The sequence below is a fragment of the Mus musculus genome, chromosome 9, assembly GCF_000001635.26.
Source record: "Mus musculus strain C57BL/6J chromosome 9, GRCm38.p6 C57BL/6J".
NCBI lineage: Eukaryota > Metazoa > Chordata > Mammalia > Rodentia > Muridae > Mus > Mus musculus.
This window is the reverse complement of record NC_000075.6, coordinates 102592952-102613289: the sequence shown is the minus strand read 5'-3', so window position 1 is coordinate 102613289 and position 20338 is coordinate 102592952. Positions and strand designations below refer to the sequence as shown.

The following is a 20338-nucleotide window of genomic DNA, read 5'->3' as shown; positions in this document are numbered from 1 at the left end:
TCTACAGCAATAGTCCCAGTTGAAACGGCAGTTGTCCATTGTGTAGGAAAATGCCATTTCTAATGGAGCTGTTTTCTGGAGCAAGTTCCTGCTATCTCAGGGGCTGCCACTGAACTAGTCAGTGTAGGATGGCGGTCCCCATCACATGCTCCCCTGTGGCTGATGGGCTTCCAAGACATCAATTAATCTCAAGAGTGTAGAGCTCCCATACAGAGCACTTGGAAATATATGGAGGTTTTGTTTTGTTTGTTTTTTGTTATTATTTTAAAATGATGGAGCATGAAATTGGCATTCATGGTAGAGGTAGCAGGGATAGCCAACATGTCTGGGACAGTATCCTGGAGAAGATCCTAGTACTCAGTACCTCCCATTCTGAGAAACACGGAGCATCAGTTAGTGGCAGCATCCTACCTTATCTCTGTCTCCTCCACCCCGATCCTGTAGGTGTTAGTGACCGGGGGGATGCTTGGCTTTTCTTGTAGAGAGTGCTCTGCTCATCAGGTGACTTCCTTTCAGTTCCCATTTAGGTAGAGCATGAGTTACAATGGATTCGCCTACCTCTCTGATTTTGTTTTTGTTCCATAACTCTGTGATTACTGATAGGAGACAGTGAGTCCCCTCTCTTCTCCAGTACATTGAAACAGTCACTCAGGATTGTGGGAACTAAAAGGGGGAGGGGAAAGAGGGGGAAGGAGGATAGCCTGCGCTGGCCAGAGTTCCTCCTATGCTCTGGGCAGGCGGATGTGGGAGGGCTGCCAGACGCTTTCCATTCGCTTTCCACTCGCTTTCCAGGTGGGCATCTAAGCCACTGACCCCACTCGACGGGGGCGGGGGGGGGCGGGGGGTGGACAAGGGGCAGCCCCCGAAACCAGGGGGCCCAGAGCAACACCCTGCAGCCCTGGGGTTATGGGAGAGAAGGCTTAGGGGAGAGGTTCCCACACAGGCGAGAGTCTGCACAGTGGGCCTTGAAGAACAGACAGTTTATTTAGAGCTTTATTATAGAAAGGCAGGGGGAAGAGAGGAGGTAAAAGAGAGAGAGAGACTGGCCATGGCCAAGAGGAGAGAGAGAGAGAGAGAGAGAGAGAGAGAGGAGAGAGAGAGAGAGAGAGAGAGAGAGAGAGAGGAGAGAGAGAAAGAGAGAAGAAGAAGGAGGAGGAGGAGAGAGAGAGAAGAGTAAGAGCAAGAGAGCAAGAGAGGAGTGAGAGAGTGAGGAGGGGCTAAGCAGCCCTTTTTATGGTATGCTGCTATCTTTACTGTTGCTAGGTAACTGGGGAGGAGTTTAGCCTGAAGGTCAGAAGCTTGGGACATTGCCTACATGACTACTAGCCACGCTTCTCTTATGGGGGGCTGAGGGGGTGGGAGCCAGGGTCCCAGGAGACATGAGAGAACTCCTTCTGTCCCATGTAGGTGAATTATCACCACCAGGACCCGGGGTTCAACATCTAGCTTCAACTGGAAACCAGGCTGTCTGTGCATAGCCCAGTGCCCCACACAGGATGTTTTGGGACTTCAGAGTCTGATCCAGTAGTAGGCATGGGACCTAGGAATCTATACCTTACCTAATTAAGAAACTGTTCAATATCATTGTGTGACTGCTTAACAATGTTGTATGAGTGATCTGTCATATAGAAATGTACTTTATATACATGTCTTATTTAGGGTTTCATTGCTGTGAAGAGACACCCTGACCAAGGCAACTCTTCTAAAGGAGAACATTTATTGGGGTTGGCTTATTCATTCAGAGCTTTAGTCCATTATCATCATGGTGGAAAGCATGGCAGCATGTAGGCAGACATGGTACTGCAGGAGCCGAGTTCTACATCTTGATCTGCAGGAAGCAGGACATTGGACTTCTACACTGGATGAAGCTTGAGCATAGGAGACTTCAAAGCCTATCCCCACAGTGACACACTTCTTCCAGCAAGGCCACACCTACTCCAACAAGGTCCTATCTCCCAATAGTGCTACTCTACATGGACCAAGCATTCAAACACATGAGTCTCTGGGGGCCAAACCTATTCAAACAACCACAATACTTTACTTTATGGAATTGTAATTTCTATGTTTAATATTCCTTTTATATTTCAATATTTTTATAGATTTAGAACTTAGAATCAGAGGACCACACAGATACTGCCTCTCCTCCAGCCTCTCTACTGCTACCATTTCTTCTAGCTCCCGCACATTCTTTTTTTTTTTTTTTTTTTTTTCAAGACAGGGTTTCTCTGTGTAGCCCTGGCTGTCCTGGAACTCACTTTGTAGGCCAGGCTGGCCTCGAACTCAGAAATCCGCCTGCCTCTGCCTCCCAAGTGCTGGGATTAAAGGCGTGCGCCGCCACCACCCGGCGCTCCCACACATTCTTATCACCAGCCTACACCACCAACCATGAGCACAGAGCCTCGGTAGCCATCCTCTGGTCCAGGTTACTTCACTGACTCTGGATTCAGATCGTTGTTATCTTTAAAATCCTTGTCATCATAACCTTTGAGAGTTTCATCCACAGACATAGTGCTGATCACGCTCTGGCCTTGGAGTTTCCTGGAGTCCTTTCTTCGTAGCTATTTTGATCTCCTTGTGTCATCCACTTACTCCTGTTGACATTCCTCAGTTCTTACCTTTATGAAATTGCTTTCAGTAAGATAGTCAACCCATGAGCATGACAAGCCTTGCCGTCCTTGGTGTCTTCTTTCATTTCTTTCTTTAATGTTTTAAAGTTTTCATTGAAGAGATTACTTCCCTAGTTATGTTATTTCACACGTGTGTGTGTGTTGTGTATATATGTATGTATGTGTATAAATATATGTGTGTGTGTGTGTGTTTATTTAATTCTGCAGTATTTTAAAGTTGTTATGAATGAGATTGCTCTCCTGAGTTCTTTCTCAGGGTGTCTGTTATTGGTTATGGAAAAGCTACTGAGTTTTGATGTGGGTTTTATGTCTTGCTCCTTTTCCGAAGGTGTTTATCAGTTCTAGAAGCTGTTGAGTGATGGTATTCAGAGTCTCATGTATGAACCATTTTGTGTAAAGAAAGGATCATTTAGCTTCTTTAGCTGTATCCCTTTTCTTTCCTTTTTGGCTTTCTGTTCTAAGACTCCAAACTTGAGTAACAGTGGAAAAAGTGTTTGCCTTTGTCTGTCATTCCTCCTTTTAGTGGCAGTGCTCTGGGCTTCTCCCCATTTAGTGTGTTGATTATAGGCTTGCCATATATGTCCTTAATTATGTTGAGCTGTACTTCTTTGTGTTTGTTTGGCTTTTTGAGACAGGGTTTCTCTGTATAGTCCTGCCTATCCTGGAAGGTACTCTGTAGACCAGGCTGGCCTTGAACTCAGAGATCTGCTCGCCTCTGCCTCCTAAGTGCTGGGATTAAAGATGAGCACCACTGCCACCTGGCTGACATATAGCCTTTTTAAAATTGATTCTTTGTGAATTTCACATCTGCACCCCAATCCCACTCATCTCCCCATCCCTTCCTCCCCCCCCCCAGTGCCAAGAGGAAACAAAAATAAAACCAACAAAACAAAAAACCCCAAACCTCTCCCTGTGGGAGAGGCAGTGTGCCATATAGTATCCCCTTTTGTCCAAACAGCTACACTTGCAAATGTTCATTGGAGTGAGTCATTGGTCCAGTTTGAGCCCCCTGGCTTATGCTACACTATCAATACTGGATTGTCAATTGGACTTGTCTCAGATATCCTGTTGTTACTCTGTGTCATGGAGATGTCCAGCCTTGAATCTGTAGGACCAGGCCCCTTCATGGGTTACAGCAGTTCACAGATGGGATAGATGTTGGGGTTGGCCAACTCAGAGCCTTGGATCTGGGCCTGGTATATGGTCAGCCTGCCAGCTTTCCTGTGCCCGCACCACCAGGGCCAGCGCTCCTACTTTACTCAGGTGATTTGGCAGCTGGCAAGGGGTGGGATTGGCTGTCCTGCACTCATGCCATTGGAATCTACACCCGTGCCACCAGGGCCAGCTCTCCAGCATTGTCCTGTGAGGGGTAGGTCCAGCTTACTCTAGTGTGTAGCTGGTGATGGGTGGAGATATGAACTAACTTTATTGTTAGTTTTTTCAAGGCTATTGGATTATATCAGAAGTCTTTTCCGCATTAACTAAGAGGATCATGTGATTTCTGTTCTATTAATATGATAAATGATATTTGCTAATATATAGTATATATCATAATTTGATAACATTAATATGTATGTTGAACCATCCTTGTATCATTGTAATGTTACGTGTTTGGTCATAGTGGATGATCTGTTCTTTCCCTCTAAGGCAATATTTGTCTTTACCTGTAAGGTATGTTTCTTGCAAGTAACAAATAGATTGATCCTTTGTTTGTTTGTTTTGTTAAGATTTATTTATTTATTTTATATATGTGAGTACACTGTTACTCTCTTCAGACATACCAGATGAGGGCATCCAACTCCATTACAGATGTGGAATAACACTGACTGCTCTTCTAGCACATCTGGAAGAGCAGTCAGTGTTATTAACCACTGAGCCATCTCTCCAGCCCCTGATTCTTCTGTCACTACCTCCTCAGCACTGGAATTTCAGATGTCTGCTGCCATGCCTAGAATTCTCTAGTGAGCTGGCCTATATGCTTACATGCCAAGCATTGTTCACATACCGTGTCATCTTAGTAGCTCTTAGATTGGGCCTTTTAACAATGTCCTGTGGATCTTGTCATTTCCCTTCATATTTTCTTATTACCTTTGTCATTGTCTTCATGTTCTAATTCATATACCTTGTCTTTAGGCCCTGAAACTCTGCTTTCTATTTGGAGAGGCTTTCCATTGAGCTTTTAGTTGACTCAATGAGATTTTTATTTACAAAATTTCCATTTGATTTTTTTCAGTATTTCTGTCTCTATTGAATGCCTCATTCATAGCCTGTATTGACTTCTTACTTCATGCAGATGCTTGTTGGCTTCCTTGTTGAATTCCTTCAAAAGTCTGTTTATGTTGTTTGATTTCATTGAACGTTCTTACTCATTCATTCATTCATTCATTCATTCATTCATTCAGTGTGCATGTCATGTCTATCACCTCCACTTGAATGGGGCTGGGTTTCAGTTTATTCTTATTAAATGCTATTCCTGAGTCAGTGCTGGCACATGTCATATAGACAGACAGACTGTGAGTGAAGGGACTATCAGAAAGCTGACTTCTCACTTAGCTAAGGAGCTCTGGAGCTCGAGATCCCTGGCGGACAAAGATGGGGAGGCTGAGGATCTTTCCCTTTGAGTTGCTTTATTTTCAGAAAAGTTGGGCCCATTTTCATGACGTAGAGTTTGAAATTGCTGTTGATTACCTATTATTTTTGAATTATTTGACTCTGGATTATAAGTACCTGATAAAATGTGATGCATATTTTCCATATTATTCAAGCTTTTGCAATTCTACGAAATAAAAAATTTTGACTATCAAAGATACTATTATTGGCAGGATAGGAAGTGAGAATCAGGCTGCTGAGTTACTGGTTTAGAAATCTGTTCCAATCTATTCAGTTTCTGGGTCTGAATGTTAGAAATTTAGATGGCAAAGGGAATATTATTATTTTAGCGTCACTTTTCTAAAAATACAAAATGGTAACAGCCCATAGGTGGCAGCAGATCTGCAATAATGCTCTTGAGCCCACTGTCATGGCCGTTTCTTCCTCTTCACCACTAAGTGTTACATTTAGAAAGACAGACATGTAGAGGCACAGTGTGAGCAGGATCCAGTCCTCCTTTGCAGCGTGAGTAATGGGGCTCCTGCTGAGAGAAGGGCGCCCAGGGAGCAGGGCGCTGTGCAAGCCTCACAGCCTGGGAGCACTTAGATGTTAAGTACTTCACTTGCCTCCCCAGGAATTCCGACAGAAGTCTCTGGACTGGGAGAAGCAGCGTCTGATTTATCAGCAACAGGTATCTTCTCTGGAAGCACAGAGGAAGGCTCTGGCTGAACAGTCGGAGATAATCCAGGTAGGCTTAAGCTGTCCGATGCATGGCTATTGACCGAATCGGACTTACTGCCATGCTCTTTCTGTCTTACTTGGATTCTCTCTGTAGTCTTTGTGTGGTAAGCCTGCCTTCCTCTACTTGTGGCTTAGCCTCTTCAGCATCTAAAACACTCTAAAACACTTCAGTTTTTTCTTTCTTTTTTCTCTCTTTCTTTCTCTCTTTTCTTTCTCTCTCTCTCTCTCTCTTTCTTTCTTTCTTTCCTTTTGGTTTTTCGAGACAGGGTTTCTCTGTGTAGCCCTGACTGTCCTGGAACTCACTTTGTAGACCAGGCTGGCCTCCAACTCAGAAATCCGCCTGCCTCTGCCTCCCAAGTGCTGGGATTAAAGGCGTGCACCACCACTGCCCGGTGAGTTTTTGTTTATTCAATCCTCATTTTATTCATGTTTATTGACTATTATCTTTAAGTCACTGCTATCAATTTACTATTGTGGTTAATTCCATATAATGCAAACTTCACTGTTAGTAAAAGTGGAGTTGTTATTTACCAGGCAGTCAACTAGAGATAGAATAAGATACCTTGAAAGAACTGACATCTGTTGTGCCCACTAAGGGTATTTGAATAATCCTTCTCATAGTTTTATTTAACATAAAGTTATCTGATTAGTTAAAAGTATTAGGTATAAATGTCTTTCTCTTTTTCCTTGGCAAACTAACCAAGAATGAAAGCTTCCTTTAACTCAGTTTGTGTCCATCAATGCTGTGTTGTTATCTTTACTAAACACTTATTAAATCTCTGTGTGCCCATTACTTAGTGTTAATGATTGTCATCATCTTGCCAATCTTGTATGTAAATGAGCATTAGAAATTCATAACAGAAATTATACCTCATCTTCTTTTCGTGTGGTATTGAACCCATGGCTTCACTTATTCTTGGCGAATACTGTACCAGTGAGCTAAATCTTGTGCCACCCTGACTGGCTTTCTGAGCGCAGTAGTGTTGACAACATGTGCACATTGTTTTGTGCAGCTGTTCTTTGAGACTTCTTCCTTTTTTGTTTTAAAGAGGGACATGGCATTAAAAAAATAAAAGATTGATTTTCTTTGTATTGGTATTTTTCCTTGATGTATATATGTGACCACTGTTACACAGTGCCACAGTGCCCGAACAGGGCATTGATTCTGGACTGGAGGCATAGATCAGTGTGAGGTACAGGGTGAATGCTGGGAATTGAACTCTGGAAGAGTAGCCTATGGCGTTCTTATCCAGCCCACTTCTTTCATCTTGGAAAGCTAAAACTGGGTACACTTTTACTCTTTATTTTTTGCTATTAAAATGTTACAAAGCAAATCATGGCATCAACTCATTTTTGAACAGGCAAGGACTTAAAATCCCTATAATATGATAGGGTAACATCAATAGGATAAATAATAGTAATATAACTTAGTATTCAGTCTGCAGTTTTATCCAGTTGTCTAAAAACTACTCTTTCACAGTGGCTGTTTGAGGCAGAATCCAGTTAAGCTTGACTAATTGCATTTAATTGATATGTGGGACAGCAGAAAATCCGAGAGTCTGGGTAAATGTTATGAGAAAAAACTGAAAAAAACTCTTTCATATTTTTAACATTGAAGAAGATTCAAAAACAGCTTCACGCACTTTGAGTCATGTATTTGGATTCATCTATGCAGCTATTAGAGTTTTATACTCCATGCTTGTTTTAGGGAAAAAAAAAAAAACAAAAAAACCCGAGAACATCCTTTGTCTGGCTTTTCTTTTTCTTTTTTCTTTTCTTAATGTAGTTTTGGAGCTTCAAGGAAACCATTGTCACAAATAGATTGCTTAAGAACAGTGGGGTTGGAGGCAGCAAAGGCTTTGATTTTCCACTGCAGCACGAGTACCTGTCTGCCCATCTGGGTCGCCTTCAGATGCGGCCACGCAGGCCATAGCATCCCTGTAGGCAGCAGCCTGAGGATCCCACAAGGCTCTGAGTTCAGTGTGCACCATGCCTCTGCGGTGTCTGTCACCTGGTGCGCCTTGACAGAAGTGCCTTCTGTCTCCCTAAGGCAAATTGCCTTAATGGTTTCCTTACTTTCATTGCCCTTTGTGTAGTGAGATAACTCCACCCTTCTGAATGCTTAGTGAAGAAGGGCATTTCTGCTTTCTTGAAAGAAAATGTATTTGTGCATGAAAATATATATTTCAAATATATTTACCTTTAAGTGCTTCTAAAGCTGGCCAGTTAAGAGGAGGAATTTTAGGAGTTGTTTCTGTGATTTTCTGACTTGCTTAGGATTAAAAGAGGTATTTCTGAAATTAGTACCACTGTAGCAATATGTGAATTACACAGTTTACTATTTTGTGCAGTTAGATTAAAAAGGTGAAAAGAAATATAAGATTAATTTAATATATTAATATATAAAAATTAATATATTATAAATTAGTATATATTATATAAATATATAAATCAATATATTTAATTTAATAATATATTTTATTTAACCCAGTATATCAAAATATTATCAGTTCAAAATTTACATTCTTTTAAAAACTAAGTCATTGACACCTCACTGTGTATTACACAGTTAGAACATTGTTCAAGTCAGACTAGCCACAGCTCAGTGCTCAGTCTCTTATTGCCATAGTAGACAGTAGAACTTGGGCTATCATTTCTTTTTTTTTTTTTTAATTTTTTTATTAGGTATTTTCCTCATTTACATTTCCAATGCTATCCCAAAAGTCCCCCATACCACCCCCCCCCCAACTCCCCTACCCACCCACTCCCCCTTTTTGGCCCTGGCCTTCCCCTGTACTGGGGCATATAAAGTTTGCAAGTCCAATGGGTCTCTCGGGCTGGAGAGATGGCTCAGCCGTTAAAAGGCTAGGCTCACAACCAATGGGTCTCTCTTTCCAGTGATGGCCGACTAGGCCATCTTTTGATACATATGCAGCTAGAGACACAAGCTCCGGGGTACTGGTTAGTTCATATTGTTGTTCCACCTATAGGGTTGCAGTTCCCTTTAGCTCCTTGGGTACTTTCTCTAGTTCCTCCATTGGGGGCCCTGTGATCCATCCAATAGCTGACTGTGAGCATCCACTTCTGTGTTTGCTAGGCCCCGGCCTAGTCTCACAAAAGACAGCTACATCTGGGTCCTTTCGATAAACTCTTGCTAGTGTCTGCAATGGTGGGCTATCATTTCTAGTTAATGAAGATACTGTGTTTTTGCATGAGTGAAATAGTAGAATAAAAGAGGACCGAGACTGATTCTAAAGTAACAAATGGAGACTACCTGGTTACAGAGTTGCTGACACAGCTAAAGCTCCAGCATTGAATGCAGACCACAGTGTTATACAGTGTCACAGTGCTGAGGTTTTGGGCTATGTGCCTCCTGGCCACTCATTTGGACAGCTTTTCCCAGCTGTGCTCTGTGAGCTCCAGGGCTGGTGGGCAGGTGAGGGATGGGGTGAGCTGAGGCTCAGCAACGGAGCACAGCCATTTTCTCCTCCTACCTTCAACCAATCTCTACATTTACTTATTGTGCAGAGGATTCTGTATAAGATTTCCTCTTGTTTTTGAAAGTCTTCTGCCAATTGCATGCATAGTGGTTAGCGTTGACCCTGTCCTGAATCTTCTTTCACGTGCCATTCTAGGGATCTGGTGGAAAACAAATTGCCTCTACTCTGAGGCCTTGAGCTCTAATTTACACAAAATTATTTGTCTGTATCTTTGCCTCTCCCTTTTTGTTTCCGTTTTTTTTTTTTTTTTTTTTTTTTTCATCTTTGTGTCACCATATTGTAAGGCAAAAGAGTTTGGTCCTCAGTTATGTACAGCAGAATCTTTAAATCTGTAGTAGATGGATTCCACAGAGATATTTCTGCTTGAATTTCTAAAATACAAGTGGGTGCCTTTCCTTTAGGAAATGTTTAAAATAAGGGAAGTTTAACTTTACAAATGATTTATGTCCATTTTTAATGTATAGATAAAAAACCAGTCTGGATACTGAATTAAAACTTGAAAAAAACAGAATGTGAGAAGCCAAAAACACTTCAGCTGGCATGCAGAGCCAAAAGGTTAGACACTGTACTCCACGGGTCCTGAGCCAGTTGCTGAAGTGGCTTTATTTGAATAGACTTCAGTAGGATATGCCACTAAAAGAAAATGTCCAAAACCTGCTGATAGCCCAGCCTTCCTAGGAGTGAATCTTTTCTTTCCTCAGTGAATACAATTATTGATTATTCTTCTATCAACTCTCTTTTCCCTATATGTTTTTAGGCTCAGCTTGCCAACCGGAAACAGAAATTAGAGTCCGTGGAACTATCTAGCCAGTCAGAAATTCAACACCTGAACAGTAAGCTTGAGCGGGCTAAGGACACCATCTGTGCCAATGAGCTGGAAATAGAGCGCCTTAACATAAGGGTCAACGACCTGATGGGAACCAATATGACTATCCTGCAGGACCATCGGCAGAAGGAGGAGAAACTAAGGGAATCTGAGAAGTTACTAGAGGTGTGTGTTAGAATGAGTAACTTAGGGAGGTATATGCATGCCCTAGGACTAGGTCCTGGATGCCCAGCTTCCTTCTTGGGCTGAGGCTGGTGGCTCAGCTCCTGATAGCTGTATTCATACTGTCCTTGTCATAAAACTTGCAGTCAGCCTTCCTGGTTGCTTTTCTCATGAAGTAGAAGCATTGAAATATTATTTGACTTTTTTTCTGGAGTATTTTGCAGTCTCTGCAGGAAAAAGAGAGAGCTAAAGGAAAGTTGTAATAATATCTGTCTTTTTTCTTGAGTGTTTTGCAGGCTCTGCAGGAAGAACAGAAAGAGTTGAAGGCAAGTCTTCAATCTCAAGAAACCTTCATCCTTGAGGCAAAAATGCAGGAGAAACTGCAAACGACATTAAAGGCAGTTGGCACTCAGCAGTCCGTAGAAAGGTCTGTTTGAACCGTAAATGTTAGTCTGCTGGCCTGTTTGACAGTTTGGCATTGAATGCTGATTTTAATATCGAATATTTTCATTTCTGTGTTTGATCATCTTGTCTTATTTGACTTTAATTTATGAGTTAGATTTTTATTGTCTTAAAATTTGTATGGATGGTTTTGTCTCCTTTTCATTTAAGTCTCTAAGATTCTGAGGATCATAAGGTTGGAAACTCCTTATCTCTCTTTGTTAGACTTGGAGGGCCTCTCTGCCTTAGAAGACTAAGGTATGGTGGAAAGTAGTTGCTTGCCATCAGTAACAGCCTGTCACTTAGCTAGCCCTTTGGGAACTGACTTTATTGTTATCATTATTATTGTATTATTATTACTACTACTACTATGTTTTGAAATAGGATTTTATGCATTACCCCAGGCTACCTTCAAAATTACTGTGCAGTTGAGGATGACCTTGAACTCCTCCTGATCCTCCTACCTTTGCCTCCTAAGTGCTGGGATTATCAGTGTTGTGACCCCACCCAGTCTCAGGGCTTCCTGTATGCCCTGGGAATTCTCTACCAACTAAGCTATAAATCTCCCGCCCTGGGCTATTGCTAGGGCAGGGTTATAGTAAAAAATAATAGAGTAAATGAGCTTCCTTTTGTGTAAGTCAGGCATGCTTCTGTTCTTGCCAGACTGTCTTGTAAAGTTTTTCTGATAGAAGGATTCAAGTGTTAACAAAATGGTTTTGCTGTTTTATGCGGCTTTTCCCCTTGAAACACACCCCAAACCCTAGTAAAGATTAAATTGCTGCTGACCCTGGATTGTTCTCCAGGTATTCCCCCTCCTCCCCAAAGCAGGCTACAAACTGACCAGTTCTAAGGAGCTTAGTTAAAAGAATAGTTGGGACAACAGCCTGGCTGGCATTGTTTGTTTGCCAGGATAAGAGAGAGACCTGTTTCCCCCTCCTTCTGTTCTTAGGCCTCTGGAGGACTGTCAGAAGGAAAGGAAGTACAGCTCTCCAGGGCAAGGAGTCTTGGATAATGTGCTCTCCCAGCTGGACTTCAGCCACAGCAGTGAAGAACTCCTGCAGGCAGAGGTGACGCGTCTTGAAGGCAGGTAGATAATTAGCTACACATTGAAAATTTGAAGTTGTTAGGATGAACTTTGATTCTCACATTGATTGAGTAAAACAGTGCATTGGTGAAATGAAGTTGTTTTTTCTCTAGCATTCACAAATGGCCTCACTCCCTAGTTCATTGAAAATACAGAAGACACTGTCCTAACCTTCTGCCAGTTGGCCTTCATCTGAGCCTGTGCTCTGTGGACGTGTCTGAGGCTGACTTGCTCCTGCTGTGACGTCCTCTTTAGGGCTTTCTTCAGAATGGTTTATATGGACAGAAAGTATTCTGGGAGCTTTTTCCATTTTGAAAACAATTAAACCCCTTTAAACCATCAGAATATTTCCTCTTTCTCTGTTCTTCAGAGTCAAAATCTTTTTTTAAAAAAATTATTTATTTATCTTTTTTTATATGAATACACTGTAGCTGTCTTCAGACACACACCAGAAGTGTGTGCATTGAATCGGATCCCATTAGAGGTGGTTGTGAGCCACCATGTGGTTGCTGGGAATCGTACTGCTGACCTTTGGAAGAGCAGACCGTGCTCTTAACCACTGAGCCATCTCACCAGCCCTAGAATCAAATTTTTGAAGACTTGTGTATTCTGATAATTCCCACTTCACCCTTTGCCTTTTAGGCCCCATTCAGTTCAGCTTTCTTCTGTATTCCCTCACTGAAACTGTTCTTGGAGAAGATACAGTGGGCATGTCTTTCTTCCTTCATTCTTGTTTATGGTGTGATTTAGATTTTCTTGGCTTTGAATTGAATGCTAGCTAATGGCAAATCTATAGTATTTGGTAGCATAGTATATTCTAGCATAGCATGCATAGCATGGCATAGTGTGATAGGTAGTGCTTTTTGTTTTATTTTATTTTTTGCCATAGTTACAAACTTTATTTTGCTTGTCACATTTGTAAACTTTTTTATTGGGAAGAGTTTGATATTTTGTTTTAAACTCATTATAATTGCTTGTATACTAATTTTTTTGGTGTGGGTAAAAGATAAAATATTTACATAAGCTCTTTGCCTTTAGGCAAACATAACAAGAAGAAGTGCCACTTTACACTTTCTAGCTTGTCTTGATACATTGCTCCTCAGTGTGCTGTGTTTCGTGCAGCCCTCTGCTGTAGGCCTTTTAGAGTGTGTGGGGCACTTGTGATCTCTACTGAGGTGTGTGTGTATATGTGCTTTATTTAGACTGAGCCAAACAAAACTTACTATTATTACTACTATTACTAGTATTGATATCATTTGTTTTTTTGAGACAGTTTTTTTTCTGTGTAGCCTTAGCTGTCCTAGAACTGCTTTATGTAGACCATGGTGGTCTCGAACTTAGAGATTGGCCTGCCTTTGCCTCCCAAATGCTGGGATTAAAGGTGTACTCCACCCACCATGAGTGCTAAATAAAGATTATTAGTCTTTTGATATTGGAACAAAAAAATTTGTTTTTAATCATAGTTGTCATCTCCCCCTCCCCCGACCTCCAGTTGGTTTTCTGATAATCTTCATGGACTTCTTGTCAGGCTCAGAAGTTGCGCCTCTGGTTTGACTCCAGCACAGCACTGCACAGCACTGCACTGACCACCTTAGCCCCTCAGGTCCTGCTTTTCCCATGCATGGCTAGGACAATGTGATCTCTGATCTTACTCCTCTGCTAGTCTCAGTGTTTAGCACATTGTAACCATATACTAGTAGTAAATAGATAAATAAAAATTCTAGAATTTCTGGAAATAAAATTAGAATGAATAAATAACAGTATTCAGTAAGAATGGCTTCAGTTTTTTTCTTTGAAAAATCTAGTGGACAAAAAGACTGTTCTAAACAGTGTGGTGTTTAGTTTGAACAGCACCTAAACCAGGAAGGGCAGGGCTTTTGTTATACTACAAAGATGATATCTCTATTTTATTTTATTTTTGTTTCATGTGCATTGGTGTTTTGCCTCCATGTATATCTGTGTGAGGGTATCAGAAACCCTGGAACTGGAATTATAGACAGTTATGAGCTGCCATGTGGGTGCTGGGAATTGAAGCTGGGTCCTCTGGAGGAGAAACCAGTGCTCTTCACTGCTGAGCCATCTCTTCAGCTCCCAAAGATGATATTTTTGAATAATAACTTATCTGGCAAATTTGCTATGTTTGTGAAATAATATAGTACTAAGCATTTGTAGAATAATTTAGAGGTGTATGCTGTAGCACGTGAGGGCTAATGGCTAAGTTTGGCAGGCATAAGAAGTAAAATATTTTAACCATAGAGTTTTCAGTTTCAGAGATAAAATACTCATTTTAAAGGACTTGGGGAATTAAATGAGCATATTTAAAGTAGATAATTTCTAGAAAAATTTGCCTTCAAGTTGTAAAAATTGAATTATTTAAGGTGAACAGGGGAGTAAGGACTGGAGTGACTGTAATTAGGCCAGTGCCAGTTTGGTTCCTGAGAAGCTAATGGCCATCATGGGCTAGGGGAGGAGGTGCTTTGTGGTGAAGGGACGATTGCATTGCTACAAAGAGGCAGAGCACTGGAGTGAGAGGCATGCTGCCTCCGTGGCGCTAAGTCTCAGAAAGATTGGTCTTGAGTAAGAACAATGAGTTGGGGACTCTTCAAAGAGTTCTTGCGGTTCTGTATAGTGTGGTTCTGTATAGTGTGGAGTGTGTCTGTGTGTTGCTAAGGGTGATGAAGTGTGAGTCTGTTGTGACAGTTCTTGGTGGCTTTCCCTCTCTCATAGAGCTAGAGAAACCCATACAGCTAGAGCAAAACTGTTAGTAAAGTGGCTGGTGTCTTTATAATTCTGTAGCCAGTAAAGTTTAAATCAGGGGGCGGGAGTGGAGGAAAACACGAAAGACAAAACTACCTCAGTGTTGAGATGGGTTTGCTGCATCTAGTGATAGGGGAATTGCAAATGACTTCTCGTGACGGGTATGAGGTTTAAGGTGTTAGTAGGAGGTATCTTGGGCATCAAGAGGGTACACTTAGATAATCCATCTTATGGGTTTCAGGAATTTTACTTATATATGGTTGTATTTCTGCCATACAGTTTAGAATCTGTGAGTGCAACATGCAAACAGCTGAGCCAAGAACTAATGGAAAAATACGAAGAGCTGAAGAGGATGGAAGGGCATAACAATGAGTACCGGACAGAGATAAAGAAGGTGAGAGCCTCCGTCAGAGCCTGGGCTCAGAGCTGGGCAGGAGGTGCTCAGTGAGGGAAATGTGTTGGGTGGTCAGTGGAAGAGTTTGCTGGAACTCAGTGGGAGGAGGAGGGATATGAGAGGATGATAGGGATGGATGATCAAAGGATACTGTGCATGTGGGGAACTTGTGAAATATGCTCATGATGATTTCTAAACAATTATATTGCTTATTAAAAAAGACATTATATTACCTGTAATTTCCTTATTGGCTTCCTTTGTGCTATGAAGTAGTTAATGTCCTCATTGGCTGTTGGTACTCTAGAGCCTTTTTTTAAGGGGTCCTGTCCCCAGTGTGCTGGTGTACTCTAATCCTAGCTTTGGGAGGTGTAGACAGGAGATCAGAGCCAGCCTGGGTTAGATGAGACTGTCTCAAAATACCAAAAATAAATTAATTTTTTTAGAGGCTTTATTTAGAGGATTAGTCTTGTTTTATAGCCCAGGTTGGCCTTAAACTCATAATCCTCTGGTCTTTTGAATTCTAAATATTGAGATTAGAGACATCTGTTACCATACTTGGCTTAATTTGTGTTTTTCACTACTTTGAGATTATTGCTAGTTCCTGTGCATGTGTGTGTATGGTGCACACATGTATGTGTATGTAGAGCCCAGAAGTAGATATTAAGTAGCTGCTTATTGCTCTCTCCCCACACACTCACCTGCCTCAGCAGCTCTAACTGAACTCAGTATTCATTGGCTGACTAGCTTAGCTGGCCATTGAACTGCAGAATCAACCTTTATCTGCTGTCCCTCTCCCCATGCTGGGATTATAGATGTATGCAACCTTCCAGGATGAATTTTATGTGGGGGCTAGGAATCTAGACTAAGTCCTTCTGCTCCTGCTGCAGGTATGTTATAGACTGAGCTGTCTTCCTCAAAGGCTCTTGCCCCTTTCTACCTCTTATCTTTCTGTTAGTTCTCTCCTGAGAAACAGAAAACTAGATAAAGAAACAAACAAAAACCCCAAACAAACAAACAAATTTTAATTTTTAGCTGTGAAAAGAATGAAAGTCTTAGAGACTACATAAATTAGACATAGACTTTGCCATTGACCCCAGTGTTTGAGTAACACATGTTTTTCTGAGACCTAATGCATGATTTTGAATTTAAATACCAGACTTTCACAGTAGTTATAGAAGTTGATAACTTGTAGTTGATGATTTTCTGTATATCTAATCTAGGAAAAATTTCATGTCTTAAGGTAAGATAGACATTACCTTATTTTATCAATTTTGTGTATATTTTTCTTTGTTAAATTCTGTACATTTTAAACATTTACTTGTCAGTTTCATACATATATATGTACTGTATATTATATCATAGTCATCTCCAGTGCCCTCTTTTATTCCCTTCTATGATCTCCCTTTCCTATCTTGTCTTCTTCCTTCTTTCTCTTTGTCTTTCTTTTAGGCCTACATTGTTTAGGGTTGCTTGCATGAACGTTGGCAGGGAGTTATCTACTGGAGCAATTTACCAGTAACTACACTATTGAAGAAAATGACAACCCTGCCCTGGCAGCCATTAACCAGGTGTCTTCTCTCTGAATACCTTGTTCTTTAGGGACATGCTAGGCCAGTGCTCGCTCTACCATTGAGCTACATCTCTAAACCTTGTTTGTTGAGAAGGGGTCTTCCTGGAAGTTCAATCTGGCCTTGCAATCACTGGCAGATCAGGCTGCTCTCAATCCTGGGGTCTTTCTGTCTCTGCCTCTACCTCCTAAGTGTCAGAGTTACTGCTGTGTAGATTTATATGCCTGAATCCTAAATACTTTCTCTGAACTTTTGGTGTTTTCTTTTGTGCCTCTCTATAGTTGAAGGAACAGATTCTGCAGGCTGATCAGACCTACAGTTCTGCCCTGGAAGGAATGAAGATGGAAATCTCCCAGCTAACTCGGGAGTTGCACCAGCGAGATATCACTATTGCTTCTGCCAAGTGTTCCTCCTCAGACATGGAAAAGCAGCTGAAGGCAGAGATGCAGAAGGCAGAAGAAAAGGCTGTAGAGCATAAGGTAAAGTCCATCCAGGGCGCTCCACTTCATATTTACCTGTTTGTTTTTAAAGAATGAATTTATTCAAGGAATAACTTCCGTATTTCAGTGGTAGACACCTGCTTTGGGCTGGTTAGCAAGCAGGATAGTGAGGGTTGGTGGGGAGGTCAGATTGATACAGACAAGGAAAATGACTACCTTAGTGGTACGTGGGCAAGGTACTGGGAGCACAGCCAAGGAGTTGCTTATCTAGAGTAAAGATCTCTCTTCCTGCAAGAGGAGAATGAGTAAGCTGGAAGAGACCATGCAGAGCTAGTAAAACTGCAAGATGTGGCCTGAGCAGCGGGTGGGGAGCCACCATTCAAGGGAAATGGGGAATGGATGCGTTGTGGAGATACTTGGCTGCACGGTTGGCTAGGCTTTGTGTTTGATTAGACTAGGGTAACAAAGGACAGTAAGAAGCTATTACTGAGGGATGAAGCTTGAGTAGCCAAGTAATGCCCTGTAACAAGGCAGAGAATGGTTGTAGTGCTGTGGAAGATGATGCATTTCTATGAAAGATGCCCAGGATAGGGAAGCTAGCAGAGGAGACATTAGTTTGGCACATTTGGTTTCAGATAAAGCCTGAACTTTTATATGGAAAAATTGGTTAGTTGGCTCCACGGAAATCCTGAAATTCAAGGGTTGGCCATTTAGTTGTGGAATTCCTGGATGAAGGTGGCATTTGAAATCCCTCTCCCCAGATACTGCAGTTATAGTGAAAAGGCAATAGAGTATGCCTAAGAGTGACTTGGATCAAATTTCGCAGATTTCTCAGTTGGAGTGAAGGAGTGGGATGGAACTTTAAAAGAAGTGGCAGTGAAGGAGTTTCCCAGACTGTGCCTGCTGAGGAAGAAGGCCATGAAAGGAGGCAGGAATTTTTTCATAGAGATAGTCTAGCAGAAAAGCTCAGCAGAGTGAGGGCTGAAAATAAATGAATGCTTTATGCAAGCGCAGTCCCACGTGGTGGTGGTGGCAGAAAGTTGATGCGAGCTGGAAGCAGGGTGTGTCTAAGATCTTCTGTGACTGAATCTTTGTGCCTTAGTCCCATTCATTACTGAGTGACATTTAATCACATGCACAGTGCTTTGCCTGCTAACACCTTTGACACTCTTAAGAAGCATATGTGGGGCCTGGGAGACGGCTGAGGGAGTGAGAGCCCCTCTCTGCAAGCATAAGGACCTGAGCTGGGATTCCCAGAGCCTACATAGAAGCCAGGCGTGGCTTCATGGTCTGTTGATTAGCCTAGCATTGCAGGGGAGGGGCACAGCAGAGAGAGCTGAATTCTGAGAACTTGTTGGCTCTGGTCTCTGCAAATACACATGACAGGCACACTTGTGCTCTCATGTGTATGCAACACACACAACACCCTGTATCTACACACATTTTAAAAGTTTATCTATATGGATAGAGGATGTAGACTGGACTAAGTAGACTAGAGAAAATGATGTGGAAAAGCTTTGTAAAATATATTTGATTTATGTGAGTCCCCCGATTTTCCTTTTGCAGGAGATTCTAAGTCAGCTGGAATCTCTCAAATTAGAAAATCATCGTCTTTCTGAAACAGTGATGAAGCTGGAACTGGGCTTGCATGAGGTACACACATCGACACTTAGCTTTTGTGTTTTTGAAGCCTTTGAACGTAACTGTTAATATTGATGCTAGAAGAAGGTAGAATTAACTAGTTTGAACAGTCCCTTAGGAGATACAGTCACAAATGAGGTCCAGGTGCCCTCCTGCCAGAGGATGTTTATGCTGAAGCAGTAGGATAGTTTCCTATTGTGTGTGACAAGATGGATATATAGTCTGTGTTCTCAGCAAGGGAAGTATCTGTAAAGTGCCAGCAGAGTGCTGGCAGTCATTGTGAAGTGGACACTGGGCGCTGCTTTTAGTGCTAGGCTGTTGTGCTCACAGTGTCTTTATTATAAAGCATACCATCCTTGAAGTATTTTAGTTTTCATTTTATTTCTATGAAGCATACATAGTTCATTTATTCAACTATTCTAGAATACTCAGTGCTAAATTGCACACAGGATAACTGATCACGTGTTTGACTCTGAAGACATTATACTAATTTAGTGGAGAATATGAGAAATACATATAAGCTACTGTGAAATCAGAACAGGACAGTGTGAAGTTATATTGTAAAAGTCTTACAATTTAAAAAATGATGCATCTATTCTGATCCATCTTTTTTTGGTGTAGGTCAAAAGTCGGAAGATTGAATTCTTTTTTTCTGAACTTCCAGGGAGTGTTCTGCTTCCAAAAAGATTCATAGTCACAAAAGGCACCCAGTTTGCTCCTAATAGTTCCAATTTCACAGTCATGGAGGCCGAGAGTGAAGACGCAAAAGGCTAGAAGAATACTTTATTTCAACTAGGAAAATGGGGGACTATTTTCATAATCTTTCAGATGGGCAAGATTCTCTAAGCATCATGAAGCCACAAAGGATTTTACAACATAAAAATGTAAAATTTCTGGATGGCAAAAGGCTCCATTGAAAAGACTGATAATAGAAGCAAGTGTGGCAGCTCATGCTTATAATCCCAGCTCTCGAGAGGCTGAGGCAGGAGGAGCGAGAGTCCAAGGCCAAACTGGACAAGACCCTGTCTCAGAATAAAAATAACAGCAGAGGGGCTGGGAGTGGAGCTTAGAGGGAGAGCACTCGCCTAGCTTGAGGCCCGGGGCTGGCGGCACTGGTGCTTGAAAGAAAGGAGCAGTAACCTGGAAGTAGACACAGGCTAACCAAGTGTCAGCAAGTAAGAGTTCCTACAGAGGCGATAGGAAAGAGACCCAGTCGGAAAAGGGCAAAGAACTAAGTAGATATTTAAATTCAAGTGAGCGAGGGAAGCTATTAAACTTCCCTAATAGCCAAAATTTTTAAAAATAAAAATTTCTTGCTAATAAGCTTGATAATGATTTAGAAAGTTAATATATGGCCTCTCTTGGCAAGTATTTTAACAGCAGGCTCTCCCATGCATATAGAGATTGCCTTCAGTACAGTTGAGCCATGGACATGGAGCTTGTAAGTCCATACACCCCCAGTCCTCCCGGTATTTCCACCTGTGATATTAATAGTCATATTCTTCACTGTCCTCCTGGTATTTCCACCTGGAATATTAGTAGTCACATTTTTCAGTGTCCTCAGCAGT

General features: G+C 41.7%; 1 protein-coding gene across 31 annotated transcripts in view; it reads left to right on the top strand.

The window, feature by feature from the left end:
- Cep63 (centrosomal protein 63) overlaps positions 1 to 20338 on the top strand; it is a 39987-nt gene that overhangs the window by 13275 nt on the left and 6374 nt on the right. For 28 of the 31 annotated variants that reach the window (XR_001778922.1, XR_001778923.2, NM_001301689.1 and 25 more), the window contains 7 exons: positions 5851 to 5964; positions 10215 to 10448; positions 10742 to 10872; positions 11836 to 11973; positions 15007 to 15121; positions 16971 to 17168; positions 18696 to 18782. Coding sequence is in view for 27 of the 31 variants with exons in the window: in NM_001301689.1 (NP_001288618.1) it covers positions 5851 to 5964; positions 10215 to 10448; positions 10742 to 10872; positions 11836 to 11973; positions 15007 to 15121; positions 16971 to 17168; positions 18696 to 18782 (1017 nt within the window). In the remaining 4 variants the exon portion in view is untranslated. Of the gene's footprint in view, positions 1 to 5850; positions 5965 to 10214; positions 10449 to 10731; positions 10873 to 11835; positions 11974 to 15006; positions 15122 to 16970; positions 17169 to 18695; positions 18783 to 20338 lie in introns of all 31 variants that reach the window. The other 3 variants (XR_001778924.1, XR_003947926.1, XM_017313416.2) reach the window with 2 other exon arrangements.